Below are 24,489 nucleotides of genomic sequence, written 5' to 3' on the forward strand. Positions count from 1 at the left end.
GACAATTGCATAGCTAAGGGCAACTGACCTGATTCTTTTCTCGAATGACTACCATGCTCCCTGCTGTGGGTGATTTGGAGGCTTATAGAGAAGAGCGGGACACGGTCCTACAAATGCTTTGAAAAGAAACTTATTTCTGGGGGGGGTGGGGGGTGGGGGGGGGTGAAAATAGATCCTGTGTATATTTGCTAAGATAGAAGGGTTTTGAAACTAGCTTTCATTGATCACTGAATTAAGAAATCAATACTGTTGCTTTATAAAAGGGACTACCACAGAGTGGTTTGCTGTACCGACTAAGAGCATGGGGAAGATAATTAACCAGGTCCTAATCAATGGCAATACAGCTTAGCCCAACAAGTCATTAGGAAAACTCATGCTGTTTTCACGACCCACAAACCTTGCCTGTCTTATGAACCAACACAGCAGATGCAAGTCCTCTGTTGACTTCTAGAATTCCTCCCATTTTGTGGGATGGTAAGGGAAGGGGAGAAGCTGAGAGAAAGCTCCCCTCCCCACCAAACAACAGGACTAAGAAAGGAAACAGGGCCCAGATGAGGAGATTCCACTGTCTGCAATGACTCACCACAGAAGGGAGGGGATGCAAGTATTATCATTCCCGTAGGTACTCTCTGAACACAGAATTTTGAGACTGAAAGCTCTGGGCTCTCGTTTGGGACTACATGTTTCTATTGGATGGCAGGGATGGTTAAATTATGGGTTGGATTTGCACTAATTTATGCCTTGGAACCTCACCCTCATTTCCTCCTGCTCCGTTCAGATAAAGACTCTTTTCCACTCATACTTGGGAAGTTCAGAGCAGTGAAGAAGGCATGGTGCTGTCACCTGGGCATATCACCAAGGTCAGTCCCAAGAGGAGGAGCAGGTGAGCATGAGAGGTACAGAACAATCTTCTACTGAAATATTTCCCTTGCTGGTCAACAGAAGTGCCTTGATTCTACCATTTACGATTTCTTGGTTTGGATTGCCATTGACCACATGTTTTAAAATCTTTCAATGTATTAATTGAATAGCATATTTTGATTCTTAGACATATAAATCCTTCTAAGATGCATAGCTGAAAGCAAGGCCCTCTGTGGAAAGATTCCTTGGAAGAGGTCATCGTCGACCAGTTGTTCCAACTCTTGGATTTGCTTTGGCCTGGACCAGTGTGTGGTCTAATCTGAGCTGGGCAGCCAGGAACCCACAGAAGTGGGAGTAGAACACCATCCTCTGTGCTCTCCCCTCTCCAGCTCACCCTCCTACTCCTGTCAAAGCCTACGTCCCCCTGCATGTGGGCATCTGCCCAGCAGTGATCAGCCTCTGCAGAGCCAGGAGCTCTTCGCTTCCCTCCCATACCCCTTCCATCCTTTCAGTCCCCCTCAGAACCTTTCTAAAGCTGCTTTTGTATTTTGTGAGCCAGGATAACATGTTCTGGATTGCAGTCACTGTTATCTCATGGTAGCATCGTACCCAGCGCCAGATTTTAAGTCCCTTGAGGGGGAAGCTGTGATTGTATGGCCTTAGGGTTCCCTCTGACCCCTGTCCCAGCACAGAGCATGCAGTAGGAGCTTGCTGCAGATGAACGTGCTGGGTACACACTGGGGGTCAGCAGTGGCTTCACAGGACCACTTGGTCACTGGGAAGGCCACAGAACTTAGTTTTGGACCTGACTCTTCCACTGACCTCTCCTCTAATTTTAGAGTCTTGATAGTTACCATGAATTGAATCAGTTAATTTGTTGATAATGCATTTTCCTCTGGTTTTCTCAAATTTTGCTCCCAACAACTTTTTGAGGTAGATGCTATTTTTCTCATTTTATAGCTTAACCAGTATATGGTGGAATTAGAATTCAAACCCAGGTCTTCCTTATGTCAAAATATTTGCTCTTTCCAGTAGATGGCATAATTTTGGTTTCTTTATTTATACTGTCAAGGCAAAACCCATATCAGCATTTATGACTTTTGGTGATATTGACCATATAATTAGAATAATAAGCCAGGTCTTTTGATGAGTCAGAATTGGCTTCTTCCTTTGAAAGCAAGTATTGAGTTTTAGTAGCCCACATTTTTTTTCTTTAACCTGTTCATGGGCAATAAAACAGTAAGGTCAGATTAAAAAAATACATATCTGCAAAGTGTAGTTTGTTAATTACCTTGGACACATTAATATTTACACATCTGCTATAAAGTACCATTTACTACACAGGGAGACACTAAGGTCATAAAAATCACATATGCAATCTCATAGTAGAGGTGGTATTGGGTAAATGTAAATATTTATGAAATGATTGACACATCTGGTAGAATTATTATTGAAGTATAACAGATACCTATTTTAAATTGTCTCTTCTCAAATAGAAAGTTCCAGCACTCCTGCCTCAAGTATAGAAATAGTGCTAAAAATTACATGGTGTGCATTGAGATGTGCAATATTTTCTATGTATCTAATGAAGTCAAAGGGTGTTTATGAAAAACCAATTATCCTAATTACTCATAATTTGACTGTGTGCTCTGAAGAAGGAAAGAAATTTGAAATAGCTCATTTAGAACAGCACAGAATTATACATAGAATTTTAAGTGCCACAAATCTGGAATATAGAAATAAGGTTATTCCAATGCTAATAGAACCAATTTAAGTGGCTTGAGACATGTGAATACAACATGGGTATAACACAGCTCCTTCTACTGCTTGGGGCTTTCATTATAGTAATTTGGCAGAAGGCAAACTGTCTGACTCTTAGACTCATGGGCTTTAATTTCTATGACATTAGTGCTCTCACCAGAAAAAAAAAATTTAACTTTGAGTAGCCTACAGGAGTGACAGGGGGTAGCTCAAAGAGTGCAAAGCAAAGATTTATCTGAGTTCTGGTTCTTGTTCTGGGCGTTTTCATGAAGCCAGTCTTCCTGGTGGATGGGAAAATGAGAAGGTAGAGCTAGTTGACATGTTCCTCAGCTCTTTTCCAGCTCAAAAAATCTGTAACATTCTAGATGTGGTGCTGCTCTACCTAGCAAAGGGGAGAGCCAATTATCAGCATTTTATCTGCTTTAAATGGCATGCTAAATTATTCTCTTTTTTGGGGGTAGTTATTATCTGGCTTCTTTGCATACAGTTTTGGGTTTATATGCTAAGAAGTTGTTTACAGACTTGTCTCTGACCAAAATAATACTTTAGTAAAGATTAATGTAGGAAATATAGGTCGGCTCAGGGGTAGTGTACTTCTAGTGGTTCCTTACACCATCAACTTCCAGATCGGTACGTCACTATATTTGGAGACTCTTATGTGTGTGGCAGTGCTTGTGCAGTGGGTGGGGCACACTTATTGCTCCTTGCTCTGGAGAGAGCCCTGTCATTGGCTTTGGCCAATGGGATGTTAGCAGATGTGAGGCAAAAAGAACCTTGAGAAGGGTTAGCGTTAGCCCCTTTGTCCCAGGAGGCGGTACAAGAAGGAGCATAGCCCCCCTCAGTGAAGCCCAGCCTCCCTTAGCTCCCTCCAGCTGATCTTCAGACTTGTAAACTAATAAACAACTTTTGTTTTCCACCACCAACTTTTGTAGCAGTTTGTTATGCTGCAAGAGCTGTGTGATATACTGCTAAACACTTTCCACTGGTAAGAAGATGTTCTGTCTGCAAACCTATATTGTCCAATACTCATAGAAATCAGTAACGACATTGTCAATATCACCCACTGATGGTGTTAGGATATCCTTCTTCCCCCGCCTCCCCCAATAAAAACAAAGAAACAGCCTTTGTTCAGCAGCATCAGCGCATCTTACCTGAATGGAAACACTGCTGTAAGAGCCGCCGATGACCCCAGCAATGAGCAGTGGCATGTTTTCTTGAATGGCATAGGACCCGTCAGGGCACATGTACTCGGCTTCGTCCACTTTCGTCAAGGATGCTCTGACGAACTCCAGCGACTGCTCTAATGCATAGGTATCCCTGGAACACGTATCCAAAATGTGAACACCCAGCTTCACCCCCGGCAGCAAGTAATTGTCTTTGTTGATCTCATCAATGGCAAACAACATGGCTTCTAGGCGTTGGATTCCCCGGTCTTCATTGATTCGCCCGCATTCTTCAGTTCCAGTGCCCTTTTCATTAATAGGAAACAGCCCCCCTAAAACAAGGTCACCTTCTATTTTAATCTCCCTCCTCATAAAGTTATGGTCCCCTAAGGAGAGTAGCAATCCCTTTGAGAAAAAAGCGAAGGTAAGAACTTGGAGTCTTGTCAGCATCTTCATGAGTCCTGATTGTGTCCCTCCGGGAGATACGGCGGATGGCACCAACGCTGCCCACTAGTCCTTTCCTCTCATTTCCACTCTGGGCCTTTGGCCACCAGTCCTTCAAATGAGGGGGGAGCAGACTAACCAAGCCTGTCACCAAATTCCTAAAGAGAGAAAATCAGTATGAGCCACAATGTAAAGAAAGCAATAGCTGTCACATCCGTGGTCCCCAGTCAGACATTTGAGGGAGCAGTGACTCAAATCACCATTTCCCAACACACACTTCCCCTGTGCACTGGGCACCTGCCCACAGTTCTGCTGCCCGGTCCTTAAAGCACACCGTGATTCTCCCCTCAGTAGTCCCATCTTCCAGAGATGGGCACTGAGGTCTCAAGAGGTAAACTGACCTGGAATGGAGACAGTGTTCAGACTAATGCCAAGTTCATTACTGTCTGTGCTGAGTCATGTCCTTCATTTTTGGTAGGGTGGCCCCTTGAAAATTAGCCTGTTTACCTTCTCTTTCAGCTGTATTTTGCAAACTTACCTTTTTCATCTACCCTTCCCTTTTCCTTTTGGACACACGTACACTGAACTCCGTCACCACTTCTGCATTTCTGCCACCACACAGCTGTCCTTCCCCTCATCAGCGAGTTCTCCAAGACAAGTGTCCCTGGCCTTTCCCCATGACCTCCTATCCCACTGCCATTTGGCTTCTGTCTCCACTGCTCTAACAAAGCGACTCTGGACAGAGCTGCTCCCCATCCACTAGTTTCTGAATCCACTCACTGCACTGTTCATGTTACCTGACCTTTTGCATTTTGGGTCTCATGCTGTGCTTCTGACTACGTCTCAGATATAGAATCTGGAACACCTGCTCTCGCTCTTCCTTCAGCCCCCATTCCTAGGCCAGCAGCTATTCTCATAGTTTCAGTTACTACTTCAAGGAGCTCCATGCTGCCAGGCCACTGCCTCCTAAGAAGCTTTACTCACACATCCCTCAAGCATCTGGAGGGCCACATATCATGAGCTGGCCCTCATCTCTGTGAATGCATCTCATCCAGGCTCTCAACCAGAAATCTGCCGTCCTCCCTGCCGCCTTCCACTAATTAGTACAAAGCCCCAAAAGTCTGTCTGCTCAACCTCTCTCGAAGCCACTGCCTCTTGTCTATTTCCACTGTGTCTGGCTCTTGGAATCTGTAGCAGGACCATAGCACTTGGTTTCTAGAGCTGCTGTTAGCTCTCAAAGCACCTTTTCATGAATTAGGAAATTTCTCATGTGCAAAGTTATAAAACCTATTTTTGTATAATCTGTACAGTCATCAGTGATGAGGAACACATTGTTAGCGTCTGCCTCCTCTAGCCAGTGTCAAGAAAAGCTCATATGGGCCCCACATACATCAGTGAATACAATGATTCCCAGCGTTGCGGTTTGCACAGAAGATGGTAGCATAGGGCAGTTCTATAAATCAAGCTTCTTTTCACATTGTAGGCTAGAACATATGCATCCAGTGGGAACCAGGCAAAGCCCTGCTGTGAGGATGATGTTTTGGAAGGTAGGCTGAGATCTTCCCAGCAAGCTTCCCCAAACCCTGGTGTGGAGCCAGAAGTCCAGTTGTCTGCACACACGGACCGACTGTTGTATTGTCTGACACCTGACTCCCAGCAGGCAAACACCTGGTCTGCCCACTCGTTCTGCTTGCCTACCTCCCCCTCCCCCCAGACGAAATGAGTTTATTATCGGAAGCAGAGGATATATGCCTGCATGGTGCTCCTGGAGCATTCTTTCTCCTGACAGGGGGCAGCCCCCATGCCCTTGTGTTGGGGGTTGAGTGTGCCTGTCTGCTCTATGACTTTCATGCATGATGGTATGCGGGTGAGCTTTACAGAGGGGGCTCTACCAGCTGCTCCCAGACTCAGGATGTCTGAAAGCCACACCACCTATGTGCTCTCTGGCAAATGAGCACACATTAGCAATCCGCACGGTGTCCCAAAGCAGGAGATGCTATACAGCACAATCTTAATTCCTGTTCAGAGCAGCCTGTCTCCTTTCACTCCATACTGACTCTTGCTTACACGTGTAAGAATTGACTTCTTAAGACATTTCTCCAGTATTCCACGACCTTGTCTCTGATTGGCTGTCAAATCTTACTACTTGCCATACCCAACAGCTTCATCCCACATGGTTCCAGACCATACGTGTACCCCGGATGTTAATGACTCTTTGCTTTGGCGGATGCTGTTCCCTTTGCTGGGGTGTCCTTTGAACCCATTTCTCTGGGAAGCACTTATCATTAAGCACTCAACAGTTCCTACCAGGAGCATCCAAATATCCTTTCCTGTCTCCCTTTCCCAGTTAAATTGTTTTCTTCCTGCATTATATTCTTGCTGTAGCTTGTTCAAGAAATATTTACTATTATAAATTATATTTGTCTTATTGTATGCTCACTGGGAATAAATGAAATAGCACAGCATTTAGGACTTCTAAGGTGCCATGGGAAAAAAAAAAACTTAAACCAAAAAACAATATATCAAGACAGGAGCTAGTCTAGTGTTTACCTTAACATTTTTGACATTTCTCCCTTCTCATGTTAGCAGTGCCCTTTAAAACCCAGCATTCCACTTGCTTTCTGTCCCTTTCACAGGGAGTAAGTGATGAATTGTTTTCTTAGACACACAGCTGGCTTTGGGTTTGTTTATTTGTTTAGGTGTGCGTCTGGACAATGACGACAGCAGTCACTGGAATGCTCAGTGTTCACCCAGGGCCTCTTTGGGAGAGCTACTGTAGGACACCAGGAAGTCTAATAATAATATTTTTTAGAGTTAATATTGTATTTATAGTCTCTGTTTGATCCTTATGTGCAATTCCTTTTGAAGCAAGACTTCTACAGAAGGCAGAAGGTACTGTAGTCATTATTGCTAATGACTAAAGATGCAGAAGTTGCTCTATCAAATAATAGTTTTTAGTATCTCATACAAGAGACTGATTAAAAGAAGGTCTTCAAACACAGGCTTTCCCTGTGTCTTTATTTGAAAAATATCGACACCTCTGCATTAAAGTTTGACTCAAAGTATAAAGATGACCTTACAGTTAATAAAAAGCTTAGTTCTCTGTTGGTAAAGTGCTCTTAGTCAAAAGGACTGCACATGAAGTGTCCTATTGCATAGTAGGACTTTTGCAAAGCAACACGCCAAAACAATGGAATCCTCAACCAGGTCTGCTTACTCAACATGCAAAAAGCCAATCACTGACATCAAGGGGATAGAAGAAAGGAGGTATTTACTGCCAAGTGCAAAGCAAGGAGCACTTGGTTAATTCCTGGGCTCCCCAAGTAGGAGTTAAGGGTAAAGGTTCTTACAGATTGAGATTGGGGCTGAGAGGTGTGTGATCAGCTCATGTCCAAGTTCCTGGCTCATTATATCCCTGTGATTGGTCAGCAGTGCTGTGCTCCTCAGGGCGCTGATGTTGGCCAGGTGGGCTCCCGTTGGTCTGGGGGAAGGGGGTTTCATGTAACTGGCAGTTACTTTCTGCCCCAGATTTGGAATTGCCCTGCTTGGACCTAGAATTCCCCAAAAGAAGCTTCTCTGGACAATCCTGGCCATCAAGCTTTTATCTATCTGAGAAGCAAATGAATTCCTAATTAGAACCTTGTAGAACCAGCTATACCACTCCCAATTCAGGGAATTATTTTGATAAAGGGCAGGTAAAGACACCTTGGGCTAAGAGAGACTGCAGAGGCTGGGTCCTACCTTTACATTATAGGGGTTTGGTCTCAGAGTGACGATAGCTGATAATAATGCATTATATATTTCAAGCTAGAAAAGAGAATCTTGAGTGTTATCAACTGCAAGAAATGATAAATGCTTGAGTTGATGGATATGCTAATTATTCTGATTCAATCAGTACACAATGCATATAGGTATGAGACATCACACTGTGTCTCATGAACATGTGCAAATATTATATATCAATTATAAACAAAATAAATTTTTTAAAAAACAGTAAATGTCTACCTGTTTTACAAGTAGGGGCTGTATTTTATTTATCTTTGTTTCCAGTGTCTGTAATTTAGAAGATATTTAACAAATGTTCCTTCAAGGAATATGGATGTCTATGATGATTATGTTTATAAGTGACCCTTTACCCTTACTTTGTTCATGGTATCGAAAGTAGGAATAAATGAAGAGAAATAGGTGTTACTGTTTTATCACACAGATAGACTTACCAAGTAGCTGTGCAGGAATTATTCTGTGTAGTTTGAGCATTTCTAATCAGAAATGCTACATATCCAAAACTGAGGACCAACACAGTGCCACCAGTGAAGTTCCATACCTCAGCGCATGTAAGGGGTTGTGGGAAAATGCAGGTGCGCTAAAGTTACATAGGAAACTCCTTCAGGCTATGTGTTTAAGTTGTATAAGAAGTATCAGTGAATTTCATGTTGAGGCTTGGATTGCATGCCTCAGATTTCTTTCTATATTGAAAAATATTCCACAATCCAAAAAAAAAGTATGAAATCTGAAACACTTCTTGTCCCAAGTGTTTCAGATTAGAGGTATGCCCAGCCTGTAAATATGTAAGAGCAAATATTGCCTTTTTGTTTGGAAATTACAACAGAGGTGGGTGCTCTGAAGCCAGGAGGGATGTGGCCATGAACTGACCCACACACACTTGGGTTTTTAGCTCAGGAGAGTACTAAATAAGGAGTGTGCATACTATGGTATTTCTAAGCTTCACAGATATGTCCACTCATCAAATACTTAGTGAACACCTACATTGTATGCTAGGCCATGAGCTGGATATTTAATATATTTATTTTAATTATAAATAAATGCATGTTATTCTTGCTGTTAAATAACTTTCTAAATGCTTAGACTTCTTTGGAGAGAGTGATGGAAAAGTACTTATCTCTATCTCTACCAACTATCTCCATCATTTGTGAAAATCTGGAAAGTACATATATCATGAATTTCCTTTAGCATGGTAATTGTTACTGAACTCAGTAACTTGAGTACTTGACCCAAAAATCAATCTATTCAAACACTATATATGTATTCCATAAACTTAAGTTATATAAAAAAGCAAGTTGACTGTAACAGTGTTTTGTAAAATATTTTTTTCTTCAAGATCCTTGACAGGGTAATAGTTAAAGTAGTTTTAAAGAATTACAAACAAAAAGTCAATTAGAGTAATGTTTAAATAAACTGTCAATATTTTCTTATTTACTGTTTCACTAAAGCAGAATTTCTAATGATTAAAACTGTAGTGCCGTGCATAATTTAGACATACTTAGAATTATTTAAAATGGAGCCCTAAGAAAGCCAAAGAAGAGGAAATTAAAATTTAACACTGAAAAACAGACAAACATGTTTAATTCAACACAACTGTTTATCTCTGTGTAACAGCTTATCGGATTGTGGGAAAGGGCACCAACCACTTCTTTTCAGGTTCCTTTCATTGTAAATCTGCCAAGAGCACTTTCTCCAGATAAAGAGGCTCCGACTACCGCCACATTCAGATGGGGCTGGAGGAGTGCAGCTCTACCGTCAACGTTCTCCTTTCAGGGATGATGAGTGGTGTGTCAACTCTGAAGGAGCGGGAGCGTGTGTACCCTCTCTGTAGGCAACCTGCTCACCAATGTTTTATTAATTGGTGCATTAATAGAATCTCCGAGGTTGCTGTGAATAGAGTCTCTGTAAGATGTGGGCAGGAAGCATTTCTGTGCTCTGCATATGCTAATATGTATTTTCCTTCCTCCCTTGGCATTGCCCAGGGACTTGGTGTCGGAAATGCAATCCACTTTGACTCAATAAATGAGTGGTATATCTAGGGGAAGGATGGGGTCTATTTGGGACAAAAAGTACCAGAAACCATGCTCCTTCTTCCCCAGAAATTAACCCTTAAGTTGCTGCTGGGCTTCTCAAGCATACCCAGCCAATCTGAAGCAAAGTTAAGGTTAGTCCTAGTATATGCAGTTTGACTGTGACTTGACAATTTTTCAGCTGCAGGAATTACAGGCAACAAAGAACCTGACTTTTGCTCCTAAACTTTTCATTTGAGTAAACAGAAGCTGTAGCCATATGTAAGTGTTTAGTAGCAGAATATGTTCTTGTAGGATGCAATGCCTTTAGTTCCTTACTAGGGAAAAAAAGGTGCATTTTCCCAAAAGCATTTAAGAAGCTACTGGAGTAATTGACTATTTAAAATTCAATCATTTTTAGCAGGTCTAAAATGTCTCCCCCTTATAGCCCTCATCTTATTCTAGTTGAAAAGATTCTTCCATTTGCTGAATTATTACATTTTCTTCTGTATTTTATTTGTATATTTAGATACAAATATATATATTAATATATATTAATATATTATTTGCATAGTTTTTTAAATTGAAAACTTTTCTTTCTTCCCCATTATACTATAAGCTACTATATATATATGTATATCAAAGATAATACTTTAGAAATTGTATTTTCTACAATGCCCTAAACAAAGTTATCAAATAGTTGCTAAATGACAAAATTCCAATGGCATATAAGTTTTAAGAGACTGGAACATTAATTTGGAAATTTCACTCATAGCAGGAAAATCACTAACAAGTCTTGCCATTTAATAAATGAGGTTATAGTAGGTCAGGATTCTGCTTTGGCACTAGAGGAATTTGACCCAAACTCTAGTCTGACTTTTTGATGTTAAATTGTTGATTGATTTCTGGCAGAATAAAAGTATAAATTAAAATTAGAGGTGTTGAGAGCTTTTGGAGGAACTAGAAATAATACATGTTGTTCTGAGAGAATTTAGGAGGAATGAAAGATAACACATAAATGACAGGCTAAGTTCTCTAAAAACATGAAGGACAGGGCAGAACACTGGAGGGCAGGACTTGGTAAAAGCCCTGTACTAAGACTGAAGTTAGGAAGAAGGGTGCTACTTGCTTTCAAGTTTCTTAAGTTTAAGGTTATTTGAAATCCCACAATGCTAATACAATTTCAGATAACCAAAAAACAGTGAGAATTAATTGCTGAGAATGTTTTCTAGAATTATTCATAGAGGAGAATGAAGCCCAAGAATCCTGGTTGGAGTAAAGAGAAAGACACTGGCATTTGACCGCAGGGGCCAGAAAAAGGCCCAAAGGAGAAAGGCCCACTTCTCTATTTGGCCTTGGACCAAAAAAAAAAAAATTGATTTTTTTTCTGATTTAAGAGGAAAGTGTTTTTATGAGGTAGGAAAATAGCTTTACATTTGTGCTAAACTTGGTTCTAGCAGTAATTGCTAGTAATTTACTTCTAATCAATAGTATTAACTTGGTTGGGTCATTCAATTATAGACTCTATGAAAGATTTATTAACTTCTCTTTAAAGTAAATCTTTATGTTTTTTCTAAAGACCAAGGTGCATTGAGTTTTCCTGTGTGTGTGATGCCATTTCAGCTGGTTGTTTTCAGCCTCAAGTTTCCTAACCTCATTAGGTAGCATCTGAATTGGAATCTCCTCAGACTCCCTACAGTCTACCTGTCCTTTTCGTCTTAGAAGCTGCCCAGTCTATCCTAAGTCATCTGTTTGTCAGTCACAAGCAGAGAGCATAGACTCTGGCTTTATCAAAGGTTTCTCTCTAGCTCGGGACACGGTGGTGAAGGAGTCAAAATGAAGTTCATTTTTGCAAGAACATTTTACCGATTGATAGCATGATCCACCAAATGGCTATTATTAACAATGTCATGGCTAGTCCCTTTTTGGCTTGTGTAATCTCAAAGTATTTTTACAATGAGTTAACTTTTGGGGCCGGCGCCGTGGCTCACTTGGTTAATCCTCCGCCTGCGGCGCCGGCATCCCGTATGGGCACTGGTTCTAGTCCTGGTTACTCCTCTTCCAGTCCAGCTCTCTGCTGTGGCCCGGGAGGGCAGTGGAGGATGGCCCAAGTCCTTGGGCCCCTGTACCCGCATGGGAGACCAGGAGGAAGCACCTAGCTTCAGATCCGTGCAGCGCCGGCCGTGGCGGCCATTTGGGGAGTGAACCAACGGAAAGGAGACCTTTCTCTCTTTCTCTCTCTCTCTCTCTCTGTCAAATTAAAAATATAAATAAATTTAAGATGATCTGTAAGAATCGAAAAAAATCTGACAATGAGTTAACTTTTATAGCTTACTAGTCAGAAACAATTATATTATCTATAGCTCAGGGGAGATGGGGGGAGAGAGAGAGAGAAAGAGAGAGAGGGGTACAGAATTTTTAAGGTGGAAGTCATTAGTAAATGTAGAATTAGGATTTAAGAAGACTTTGCCACTTTCTCCCATCAAATCTATAAAAGAGAACACACTGTATACTGTGCCACTATAATATCACAGCCATTTCTCAACTATCCCTTAGTACATAAAATGGTAATATATTTGAAACAGCACCATCTTGGCATAGTGTTCAGTGAGTCTTTTTTTTTTAAGATTTTATTCACTTATTTGACAGAGTTACTGACAGTGAGAGGGAGAAACAGAGAGAAAGGTCTTCCATCTGTTGGCTCACTCTCCAAATGGTCACAACTGCCGGAGCTGCGCCAATTCAAAGCCAGGACCCAGGAGCTTCTTCCTGGTCTCCCACATGGTGCAGGAGCCCAAGGGCTTGGGCCATCTTCTGCTTTCCCAGGCCACAGCAGAGAGCTGAATTGGAAGAGGAGCAGCCGGGACTAGAACCGGCACCCATACGGGATGCTGGCGCCACAGGCGGAGGATTAACCTACTATGCCACAGTGCAGCCCCAATGAAGTCTTTAGAATGTTTATAGCTGGCCTCTATTTGTGGCCAGATCATAGGAAATAACTAAAAATTGGACAAATATATGAAAAAAACTGTGATCCTTGGAAAGAAATATGAGGGACATCCCACACCATGCCTGGATTCCCCAGCGTTCTGCAAGGGGCACTTCCCTGCCATAGAGTAGGGGCTGTCTAATTGATCTGAAGAGGCAGAGATAAGGGTTGCATGCTCTTGAAGTCGTTGAAATTTTTGGGTTGCAGAGCTACATGGAGATGGGGGGCAGGTCTGTAGAATGCAAGGGTTTGGTTGGTCATACACGAGGTGTTATCAGTGAGGCTGGCAGAGATCACCTACCTACACTAGGGTTGTTAGTGGCATTCATTTATATCAGAGATATTACAGTGTCCAAATGGAGTGCAGACACCAAACAAGGCCCTTTATATTCCCCGTTAAAACACTTAAAAGGCTATAAGCTCTGTAATAATGAGTATAAAATAAGCCTTGCAAAACTAAAATGATGTACCCGCCTGTTAGAACAAAACACAAAACTCTTAATGGAAGATGACATAAACAAGACTGCCTTTCAGAATAACCAGCATGCAGTAAAAGTTTGACACATGAGAAAACACGGAAATGTCACCCTAGTAGAGAGCAAGCGAGCGAGTGAGCGAGAGAGCATTGTTCCACACTGTGGAATTAGCAGACAAGGACTTTAAATCAGCTATGATAATTATGTTCAAAGACTTGTAGAAATTAATAAGTAGGAAATCTCAGCAGAGAAGGCAAACTATAAAATAATTTATCAAAATTCTAGAAGAAAAACGTACTGTTTTAAAGTACTATAACAAAGTACTTTGTTAAAAGTGTAATGTATAGGAGTGAAATTGACATTTTGAGTTTCAATGATCGTTAATAGCCCTTGTCTCTACTGTTGAGAAACAGTGTTTTTTTTCTTCTTACTGTTACTCTTAACTTAGTGTAAGGTTAATCTTGTGAGTATAAAGTAAACAAAGTAGATCATTGTAAAAATTAAGAGGGAATAAAAGAAGAAGGAGGCAGAAGGGTAGGGTGGGAAGTATCACTATGTTCCTGTCTCGGTATGTATAAAATACATGAAATTTGTTTACATTAAATAAAAAGCTTAAAATAATAAAATTACTTTAATGTAAAAAATAAAAATTCATACGGATAGGAGGAGGGGAGCAACAGCTTGGACATAGCAAAAACATCAGTAAATTTGGAGATAGAACAAAAGAAATCATCTGACCAGCGAAAACAAAGATTGATGTGAAATTTAAGTTGAATTGGACCATATGAAGTGTTGTCAACTATGGGGGTTACTCCCATTTCAGAAGAAGAGGAGAGAAAATGAAGGAAAAAAATACTTAAGATATAATGGCTGATAATTCCATGATTTGGTGATAAAAGGTGACAAACCACGAGGCTCATCAAACCCTAAGCAGGATAAATACAAATGAAGTAGTATGTAGGTAAAATTCAAGATCTGAAGCTATGAAGTTGCTGGACGAAAATGCAGAGGGAACACTCCAACATGTTGGTGTAGGGGATGACTTCTTGGACAAGACCCCCAAAGGACAAGCAACAAAAGTCAAACTAACAAATGGGATTATAGCAAACTCAGAAGCTTCTACACAGCAAAGGAAATGATCTACAGATTGAAGATACATTCAACAGAGTGGGAAAAATATTTCCAAGTTACCTATCTGACAAAGAATTTATATCCAGAACGTATCTGCAACTTAAAAGACTCAACAATAACAAAAAACAACCAATCCAGTAAAGAAATGAGCAAAGGACCTCAATAGACAGTTCTCAAAAGCGGAAATACAAATGGCCAACAAATATATAAAAAAAAAGCTTCACAGCGCTAGCCATCAGGGAATTGTAAATCGAAACCACAATGACAGACCACTTCACCCCTGTCAGAATGGCTAAAATTCAAAACAGAGAATAACAAATGCTGGTGAGGTTGTGGAGAAGTGGGAACACGTAGACACAGTTGGCGGGAATGTAAACTAGGGCAGCCACTGTGGAAAACAGTGTGTAGATTTCTTTAAAAAGTGGAAATAGACTTGTGGTATGATCCAGCAGTTCTATTACTGGGTATATACCCAAAAGACATGAACACATTGTATCAAAGAGATACTTGCACCACCAAATTTATAGCAGCACTGTTCACATAGCCAAAATATGGGATTAACCAAAGTGTCCATCATTACCTGAATGGATAAAGTGTATTGTATACACAATGGAATATTATCTGCTATAAAGAATGATATTCTACCTGTGCATCAAAATGGACACAACGGAAGGACGTAATGTTAAGTGAGATGAGTCTGACGCAGAATGACAAATACCACATGTTCTCCCTTATATGTGGGAACTAAAATAAAAAAAAAAGAAATGCATGTGCATATCAGTATTGCTGCAAATATAGTTTTCTAAACCTTTGTTTTAAACCTTTGTTAAACCAATAGTTAAGAATGTTATAATACCATAGTTTTAATAATCTGTGATTTCTTTAAAATTTGCTATAGATTGGTGAAATGGTATTTTTTTCACACAATTATTGTTTATAGTCATTGCCTATATTCCCATTAAACTAAGGGTTTTTTCTCTTTTTACTTATTAAACTTCTTATTTGGTGAAGCATTAAACCTTTTCACTGTATGTAAATTTAAAATATGTTGTCTCAAAAACAAAAAAAAAGGGCGGAAGGGAGGGAAAGAGATTATCACTATATTCTTATAATTGTATCTACAAACTGTATGAATCTGTCAAAAATAAGTAAAAATTTTAACAAAGTTAAAAAATAATATGTAGGTAAATCATGACCAAATTGGTAAAGCCAAAGATAAAAGAAAACCCTAAAAACAATAAAACAGCAGAGAAATGAATGGTAATGACAATATGAATGATGGTTGACTTATTAGAAAAAATGACAGCCATTGCCCAGTGGAGTAATATCTTCACAGTTCTATAGAATCATCTGTTTCCAGTTAAACTACACTTCAAGATGAAGATGAAATAGAGAGATTCTTTTAGGCAACTGAGAAACTTCATCCTTGGACTTTCAGTATTAGCAATGCTAAAAAAATTGTTTCAAAGTAAGAGCTAATGACAATTGAAAAACCAAACCTAGATGAAGGAGTAAAAAGCACCCAATGGTCAATATGGAGCTTAATACAGAAGAATATCTAAAAGGCTAGCCATTAGGTATTGTTAAGAGAATTTCATGAAAACTGCATTCATCATATAAAAAAAGTAAGAAGAGATGATTTGCATCACCACTTTGTCTAGGTCGAGTTAACTTCTTTTTGTGTGAATATGTTTGCATTTATCCTAAATCCTGTTACATGGAAACCTGGTTGGTCCCTCAAGAGTCCGCCCATGAAAAGAAATGATCTCATAATTCAAAGGTCGTGCTTCTGGGAGTAGCATCGAGAAGCATATTCTTTTATTTTATTGCTGCTAATAGATTCATTCCAAGCTGAAATCCAGCTGGTATGCACTGGTGCAGCTGTACTAATTGAAATACTGAAATTCTTCCATCCAGCTGGTGATGCCAATCCACCAAGCCATGTGAGTATTTCGACACTCTCCTGGCTGTTCTGGTCCCTGCTCTGGCATATCTTCATCTACTTCCCTTGCACCCCATTTCCCAAATTCCCTCATGACCCAGCAACCAAAGCATTAAATTTTGGCACAGTAGAGTCTCTAGGTTCAAGCTCCAAGGTTATGATTGCTTCCATTTTGATAACTTAATCATCACTGGTAAGCCTTTTGAATATCACCCTTGAATTGACCTGCTGAATTAAGATATTGGAAATTTGGGGAAAGTTTCAATTTTAAGCAAAATCCTCATCAGCTGTAACAAAACTGGATTTACTCTGGTAGTTTTACTGAGTATCATCCATTTCTTACTATTCTGGAAGCTACACCACAATTTTCCTCTGGAAACTAACACATATGTTCCCAATGTGTTGTGAAACTGTTCCTGGCTTGAGACACAACCTGAGTAACCAGATTGTTCAGTGTCTCTGGCCACGGTAGTTGGTTCAGGGGTGAGCCTGTGACTAAATCATTATGAACTAGTCCAATTTACAAACATATTTTAGAGGCACCAGGAGGAAATCATTCTGCTTGTGGTAGAGTGGCTGAGTGGAAAGGATACAGCCTAAGCAAATGATGGCCATTTCACCACCATGAGTAACAGCCTGAATCGGAAAAAAAAAAATCAGAGAAATGCAGAGCTAGGGTGTGGACAAATTGTGTGTACTGCTTAATCGAGCTAGAATTTCCCAGCTATGTGAGACAATACATTCCTTTTTTAAAGTGAACTTAGAATACGTTTTATGTCACTTGCCATTGAAGATTCCTGTAAGGTATCTCTCTGCTTTCCCCACCCCATTTCCATTACCCGTGTGAAAAATACATCAAACACCAACCATGTGCTAAGAACGGTGATTAATGCTTACATAGATTGTTTTATTCAATCCTGCAATTTTTCCTACCCAATTATGCTCATTCACAGCTGCCTGATGCTGTCTTGAATCTCCTATGGCCCCAGGCTTCATGATGTCTCCTGTTTTGCTACCCTACCTAAGATCAATCTTCCCACAAATGCAACTCCTCCCAGAATTCTCAGAATTCTCATTTTTCTCAAGTGTTTTATTTATTACAAATCACCTGATACATTACAACATCAGTTTCAGCACATTAATGCAAGTCAATTTGTTACTGGGTCAGGAGTAACCAAATTCTAAAATGGACTAAAATGGTAAATTTAGAAAAATAACTTTTTAATTATGGTATTTTATATAATTCAGTGTACTTATATTTATGTACTAGGGTCCAACTAATGTTATTCAAGTCATAGCACTTAGAAGCCCCATATGCAAATAGGAGCCAACCTGTGTATTTCAGACATTATGAGATATCCATGGGGATTATGTGGGCAGCCCAGAATACCTGCCAATTTCATTGGCATTGTTGGACAATTATCCTCCCCATGACCAATGCTAGTAATAGCTACCATTTATTGTTAATTTAGGTATACCTCATTTAATCCTGAAAAGTCCAGGATAATGTTAGTAATGTCATTTTACACACATGTAACATGCAGCACAGAGAGGTGGCCATGTGCTGTCATGGAGGAGCATCAAAGGCTGGACTAGAGTCCACACCCTGAAACAGTGGCTTTCAAATGTTGTTAACACTATGACCCAGTGAGAAATATTTTATACTGTAGCCCAGAGCACTCACACACACGCATGTTTTAGGAAATAATATTCACCCTTTCTACAAAATACCTTAGGTCAGTGTTTATATTTTCTATTACATTCTCAATTTTTCTGTTTCCTTTTAAAATATTCAGTGTAATTTCCTAAATCAAAATGCTTGATAGGTTTCACAACTTGATAGGTTGCAAAAACTTGATTTTCAGTTGGAAAAACACTGGTCCAACTCACAATGTTGTATTCTGAGTCTCTTCCTATTTGGTTCTCTAAGAGTGAATTTTAAGAGCATGGTCTTAAATTTACTACCATTGGCCTATAACCAGATCTTGGGAACTTGTAGAGGGACTATGCTGGTTTAAAACACTCCCATCATACCAATTTAAAATGTGGTGTATATACACTACAGAACACTACTCAGCCATAAAAAAAATGAAACCCTGTATTTTGCAACAAAATGGATACAACTAGAAATCATTATGTTAAGTGAAACAAGCCAGTCCAAAAATATAAATATGTTTTCTGTGGTTTGTGGCAGTTAATAAAGGACCCATTCAAAAGTAAAGGAATGAAATGGACATCTTGAGATATGATTGAGAAAGCTACTGCCTGTGATGCTGGCATCCCATGTGGGATGAACCAGCAGACAGAAGATTCTCTCTCTCTCTCTCTCTCTCTCCCCCCGTCTCTCCCCGTCTCTCCCCGTCTCTGTGTGTGTGTGTGTGTTTGTCCTTGTCTCTCTGTATTTCTGACTTTCAATTGAAATGAAAAGAAAAATAAGTACATCTTTTAAAAAAGGCTGATTTTTACTTATTTAAAAGGAAGAGAGAAGGGGACTGAGAGAGAAAAACAGATTTCCATCTGCTGGCTCATTCCCCAGATGCCCAGAACAGCTGGAGCAGAGCCAGGCAAAAGCCAGGAACCAGGAACTCCATCCTGGTCTTCCTCATGGATGGCAGGGACCATTTTGAGCCATCACATCCTGCTTCCGAGGGTACACATTAGCAGGAAGCTGGTTTTTAAAAATCAACCCATGGGGCTAGCACTGTGGCATAGCAGAAAAAGCTGCCTCCTGCAGTGCTGGCATCCTGTATGGGTGCTGGTTCAAGTCCCAGCTGCTCCACTTCTGACCCAGCTCTCTGCTATGGCCTGGGAAAGCAGTAGAAGATGGCCCAAGTCCTTGGGCCTCTGTACCTGCACTGGGGACCTTGAAGAAGCTTCTGGCTCCTGGCTTTGGATCAGCATAGCTCTTGCCATTGCTGCCAACTGGGGAGTGAACCAGTGGATGGAAGACCTCTCTGCCTCTCCTTCTCTCTCTGTGTAATTCTGACTTTCAAATAAATAAATAAATCTTTAAAAAAAAATCAACCCACACACTCTGATATGGGATTCCAGCATCCCAGGTTGTGGCTTAGCTTGTTGTACCACAATACATGCCCCAGATATTAGTCTTGAAATTCTGTGCAACTACAGTGTCCATGCTGACAAGTCAGGGCTGCCTTCCACCCTGTCATCTGCTGCTTCATGCATTTCAGGGAGAACTGACCACTACTTCCTTTTTACATTTGCAACCGTACGACGTACCAACATACAGCTGCTACCTGAGACATATTTTCAAAAGGCAGGGCTAACATAGCTCTTGTATAGCATCAAACTTTTTAATTTTTTAAAGATTTATTTATTTGAAAGAGTACATAGAGAGAGGAGAGGCAGAGAGAGGTCTCCCATCTGCTGGTTCACTCCCCAGTTGGCCACAATGGCTGGAGCTGACTGATCTGAAGCCAGGAGCCAGGAGCTTCTTCTGGGTCTCCCACATGGGTGCAGGGGCCCTAGGACATGGGCCATCTTCTACTGCTTTCCTGGGCCATAGCAGAGAGCTGGGTCAGAAGTGGAGCAGCTGGGACTAGAACTGGCGCCCACATGGGATGTGAGCACTGCAGGTGGTGGCTTTACCCACTATGCCAGAGCGCCGGCCCCGCATTGAACTTTTAAAGTGGTTCAGATTCTATTTGTGCTTCAAAGAGACTAAGGATAACACAGAGCCCTCATACAGCAGAGCCCCAGGTTTGTGCATTTCCTTGTGTTACACCCAGCTAACAACCATGAACTGTGGCACTCCCAGGTCAAAACGTGTGTATCGTTGGAATCTACCAAAACTTAGATGTTGAGATAGATTTTTTGGGAAAGAGGCAGGCTTGTGACTGGAAAGCAGCATTGAGGAGTTTTGAGCACTAGTGACTTTCCCTTGATCTGGATTCTAGTTTTGTGGGGAGCTTTCAGTTTGTGACCATTTACAAAGCTGTACAATTACAATCCATACTTTTTTATTTCTGCATACGTATTACACTTCAGTGAAAATTTCCAGTGTAGAAGCAGGGCTGGACTGAAAAATAATGGTCAGCATGGCTATGTAATTTTTTTTTAACACGGACTTTCTGTTGGCCACAGGGGTGTTCACATGAACTTGTAGTTGTGCACTCATTAATGACACTAACTAATGGGTGGGAAACCCAAGGTGAAAGAAGAGGCTCTTCTCCCTGTGAGTAGGGGACGTCCATGCAGGGGCCTCCTCCTCACACTGGCAAATCCATCTGCTCTGCTTTTCCCTGCATGTAGGAAATCTGGAGCCTGAGTGCAAAGGACAGATTCAGCGGTCAGGTGCAGCCTGGCATTGTGTACCTGTGACTTCCCAGTTCAGGCTGGATGGGGGCAGGAGAGTGAGGAGCGGGTTTCAATCAGGAACCCGTGTGAAATAAGGCAGCTGTGCTTTCATCATCTGACATCTGAAAAGTGAGTGGAATTATGCTTTGACTTTATTACGTCCCATTGTTTAAGAAATTCCGTTCATCGAGTTTTAAAAATCATTTATTGTACCTATCGTGTGCCAGGACCTGTGGCAAGTTCTAAGGGTACTGGGACGAGTCAGATAGCATTCTTGCAAAACACAGTAGGAAATGTGCTATCTTGGGACTTTGACAATCATGAGAAGCTCAATATGAAACATGCACGCTAAAGTGACACGTCTGGGGAAGGCCTGCCCCATTGCCAGGCTTGGCTGCTTCTGCCCTGCAGGCTGGGATGGACGCCTGTTTCAGTTGACGGGCAGACTGTCTCAGCAAAGTTCTAGGGGTTTCAGGTTGCTACGACTCTTTCCTGGCGCAGCCAACCTTTGAATGTGACTATCTTGCCCAGTGTGATGCCCAACGCCATTTGAGGCGAGTAGGAAGCTGATGCCAAGAGAGATTAACTCTCTGGCCCAAGATCAAGATGTCGATAGGGAGCAGCACTGGGACGATATCCCAGGCACCTGCTGCTGTTATTTTCTGATGCTCCACATTTCTAGATACAGGGACTCTCGTGCTTAAAATATTTTCAAATAATTGTATACATACTTGTTTTTAATTATTCTTCCTATCCCTGTCTTTCAGTAACACCACCTCTCCTCCGTATTCAGGCTTAAACCAAGTCCTGGTTGCTGTTTTTCTCACAGTAGTTCCCGACTTGACATTCTTTTCTCTGTTGCTATTGTTAGGTAACATCAATCTTTTATTGATCATGGTTTCTGACAGCTGCAGCCTTCCTTTGTTGAATTTTGCACCTTTTTCTTCAAGATCCTCCTCTAAGCCTGTATTCTTTACCTGGGGTCACTTGAACAGATTCAAATATCTCCTGTCACTCTAAATTTAGTTTTCTCACCAGTTGCAATTACTTCATCCATTTACTTGTTTTCTCTCTTGCTTTTTTTTATTGTTTTTAAGAAACACAAAGATAACTCCTTGTGCTTTTCCTTTTCATTCCTAATTTGGCATGTTTTCCCAAGACTGGACAAGTTAATTCAATTTGTTCACTCTAGGAACTAGCAAAGGCTACATCATTTGATTTGTCCAAGTTACATTATTCTACAGAAAACTCATGTTCTATGTTTAGTTATAGTCTGCATCACAAGAGGCTGCTATTGGTCATAAAATCAACTCTGGCACAAATTACCTTGTGGGCTCTTGAACAAGTCAGTGATAGCTAAACTTGTGAGTTCCAGCAGATCTTTCTCTGAAATAAATGTTGCTTTGCCAGGCATACAGTAGACATGCAATAAATATTTGCAGGCTAAGTACATGTATAAGTATCTTCGCCGTTTGTTTTACACTTTACAATAAATCTCGGTTCTCTCTTTCATGGGCCCTTCATTCTTGAGTGGGAAAAGGAACTACATTTGATTGAACTCCTATGCAAGTCACTCCACATATGCTCCTTCACTCTTCACAAGATTTCCGCTATAAGCAGAGGCATGCAGCTAGCTTAGGGGTGGGGCTTCTCAGTGAGTAGTGGAACAGCTCTGTCGGTCCCAGTTCTTTGGCTTTCTTATTTAACTCTGTTCCTCCAAGCATCATGTCCTAACATCCTCAGGACTTTGGAGTTACATGAGGGACAACATGTTGGGCGCTGCATGTCAATGATGCTTCTCTTTCCTGGAACGTCTTTGTGTGAACCTCACTTAAGCTCCTATGGCATTATGGCCTCAAAAGCGTTTTGTCTCAGATCTGTGTGTGTTCCAGTTTAGTTTGTGAAACGTTTTCATCTAGGCCGTGACACATGGAAATGACCCTGCCTGGGGAGGGGACCTTTGAACGTGAGTTTGTTTCCACATCTGGCATCCATTAGCCTTCTCATCAAGATCATTGTTGGTGCCAACTCCATCCACTCTCCAGATGTCTCTTTAACTTGTGGCTTAGCACAAGACATTTACACCTTGCTGTTTAGCATACATAAAGGGCAATAACCTTGGGGAATTTCGAAAGCCCTGAACTGCAATTCCTGTGAAATTGTAGGCAAAATTATGCCAGTGGAATGGATGTGGAGCTGCCCAAGCATCCCTCTCCATAAGATATCTGTGAACCACTGCACAGTGGGAGGGCGGCCACACAAATATTCTCCCATTAGATGGTAAGTCACATGACACCCACAGGGCAACTGAATACCAAGGCAGAGAGGATGTTGCTTAAAAACATGATTTTTTCATTAGGTGAACAACCAGTAGTGGCGGTAAGAGTTTGAAAATGTGCCCTGATTTGGGGGACGGGAAATAGCACCTTGTAGTTCATTTCACTGCACAAAAGAATGAGCCCACAGGGGTCCTGAAGCATTCCTGATGCATGCAGTCCCTTGTTAGAATGTAAGCAAGGGAGTTGGCTTTGCATGGTCTTTTTGTGGTAATGTAAACAAATGCTTAAACATTTGCCCTCAACCACTCTTCCCGAATGCATTATCGACTGAGGGGCTTGACACATGGGATGTCAAGAATAGTGGCACCATCTTTGGCATGGCTGAGCCAAAATGATAGTACAAGTATTCTTCTGAGTGTTTTGAATTGATTTTCTGGCAATCGGTGCCAAATAGGACAGTAGCCGAATTCTATGAGCCATTTCACAAATCTCTGGTTCCAGCGTCCTTTCCCGTTTTTTTTTTTTTTTTCTAGCACCTCCACTGAATTTATGATCCTGTTTTAAAAATCTGAGCATTTCCACATTAAAAGTTTCAGTAAGAAAGCCCCAGGAATCATCCAGTCTGAACCTTGATCCTTTCAAGAGTCATGTGAAGAATTTGTGTCCCTGGAGAAGGAGATTATCCAATAGTATTCCTATTTTGGGGTCTTGCCTTAAAACTTATTTAAGGGCTTCTGCTCTGATTAAAATCTTGTCTGAATGTAGTACATATTTGGGAACATCTGCGAATATAGCATACTGTGCTTGGTTCTTGCAATATGTGTTCTTTCAGCCAGAGATCTCTTACTTGCTTCCAAATGACTTGGAATTCCTGCCATCATTTTCTTTCTGTTACACAACATTACCCTCCACAAGGGGACAGTTAGTTAAAGACCGGTCACGAGTTTTGGTAGGGATGAGCTAAGGCTCAAAAAAGAGGTAGTCTATGTGAGCTAAGCCATGAAAAAAGGTATTCTAGTGTTTAACCAGGGGGATTGACAACAGTCAGCCGTAGGAAACAAAGTGTGTATCAGCCACATGCTACTGCTCTGAGAACAATGGCGAAAAAGCACAAGATTAAAACAAAAGCAAGAAGCAAAATAATAGGTTTATCCATGGGCTATCTCCTGTCAGGTGAGGGGGAAACAGGAAGGCAATTACTTGAGTCTCCTGAGCTTTAGAAGTTGTTAACCACAGGGACACAGGGACCACAATAGGGGAGAGGACCAAAGAAGGAGAAGCAGCGCTGACTGCTCCCTGCGTGGACATTAGCTCTGGGCTGTGCTGGTTAGTGG

General features: G+C 41.1%; 1 protein-coding gene across 2 annotated transcripts in view; it reads right to left on the reverse strand.

Moving 5' to 3' along the window:
• GRM3 (glutamate metabotropic receptor 3) overlaps positions 1-24,489 on the reverse strand; it is a 219,144-nt gene that overhangs the window by 90,793 nt on the left and 103,862 nt on the right. For both annotated transcript variants that reach the window (XM_051853014.2, XM_017344334.3), the window contains exon 2: positions 3,774-4,387. In XM_051853014.2, coding sequence (XP_051708974.1) covers positions 3,774-4,241 — 468 coding nt within the window. In that variant the 5' untranslated portion in view covers positions 4,242-4,387. The remainder of the gene's footprint in view (positions 1-3,773; positions 4,388-24,489) is intronic.

This window comes from Oryctolagus cuniculus, chromosome 16, assembly GCF_964237555.1.
Source record: "Oryctolagus cuniculus chromosome 16, mOryCun1.1, whole genome shotgun sequence".
NCBI lineage: Eukaryota > Metazoa > Chordata > Mammalia > Lagomorpha > Leporidae > Oryctolagus > Oryctolagus cuniculus.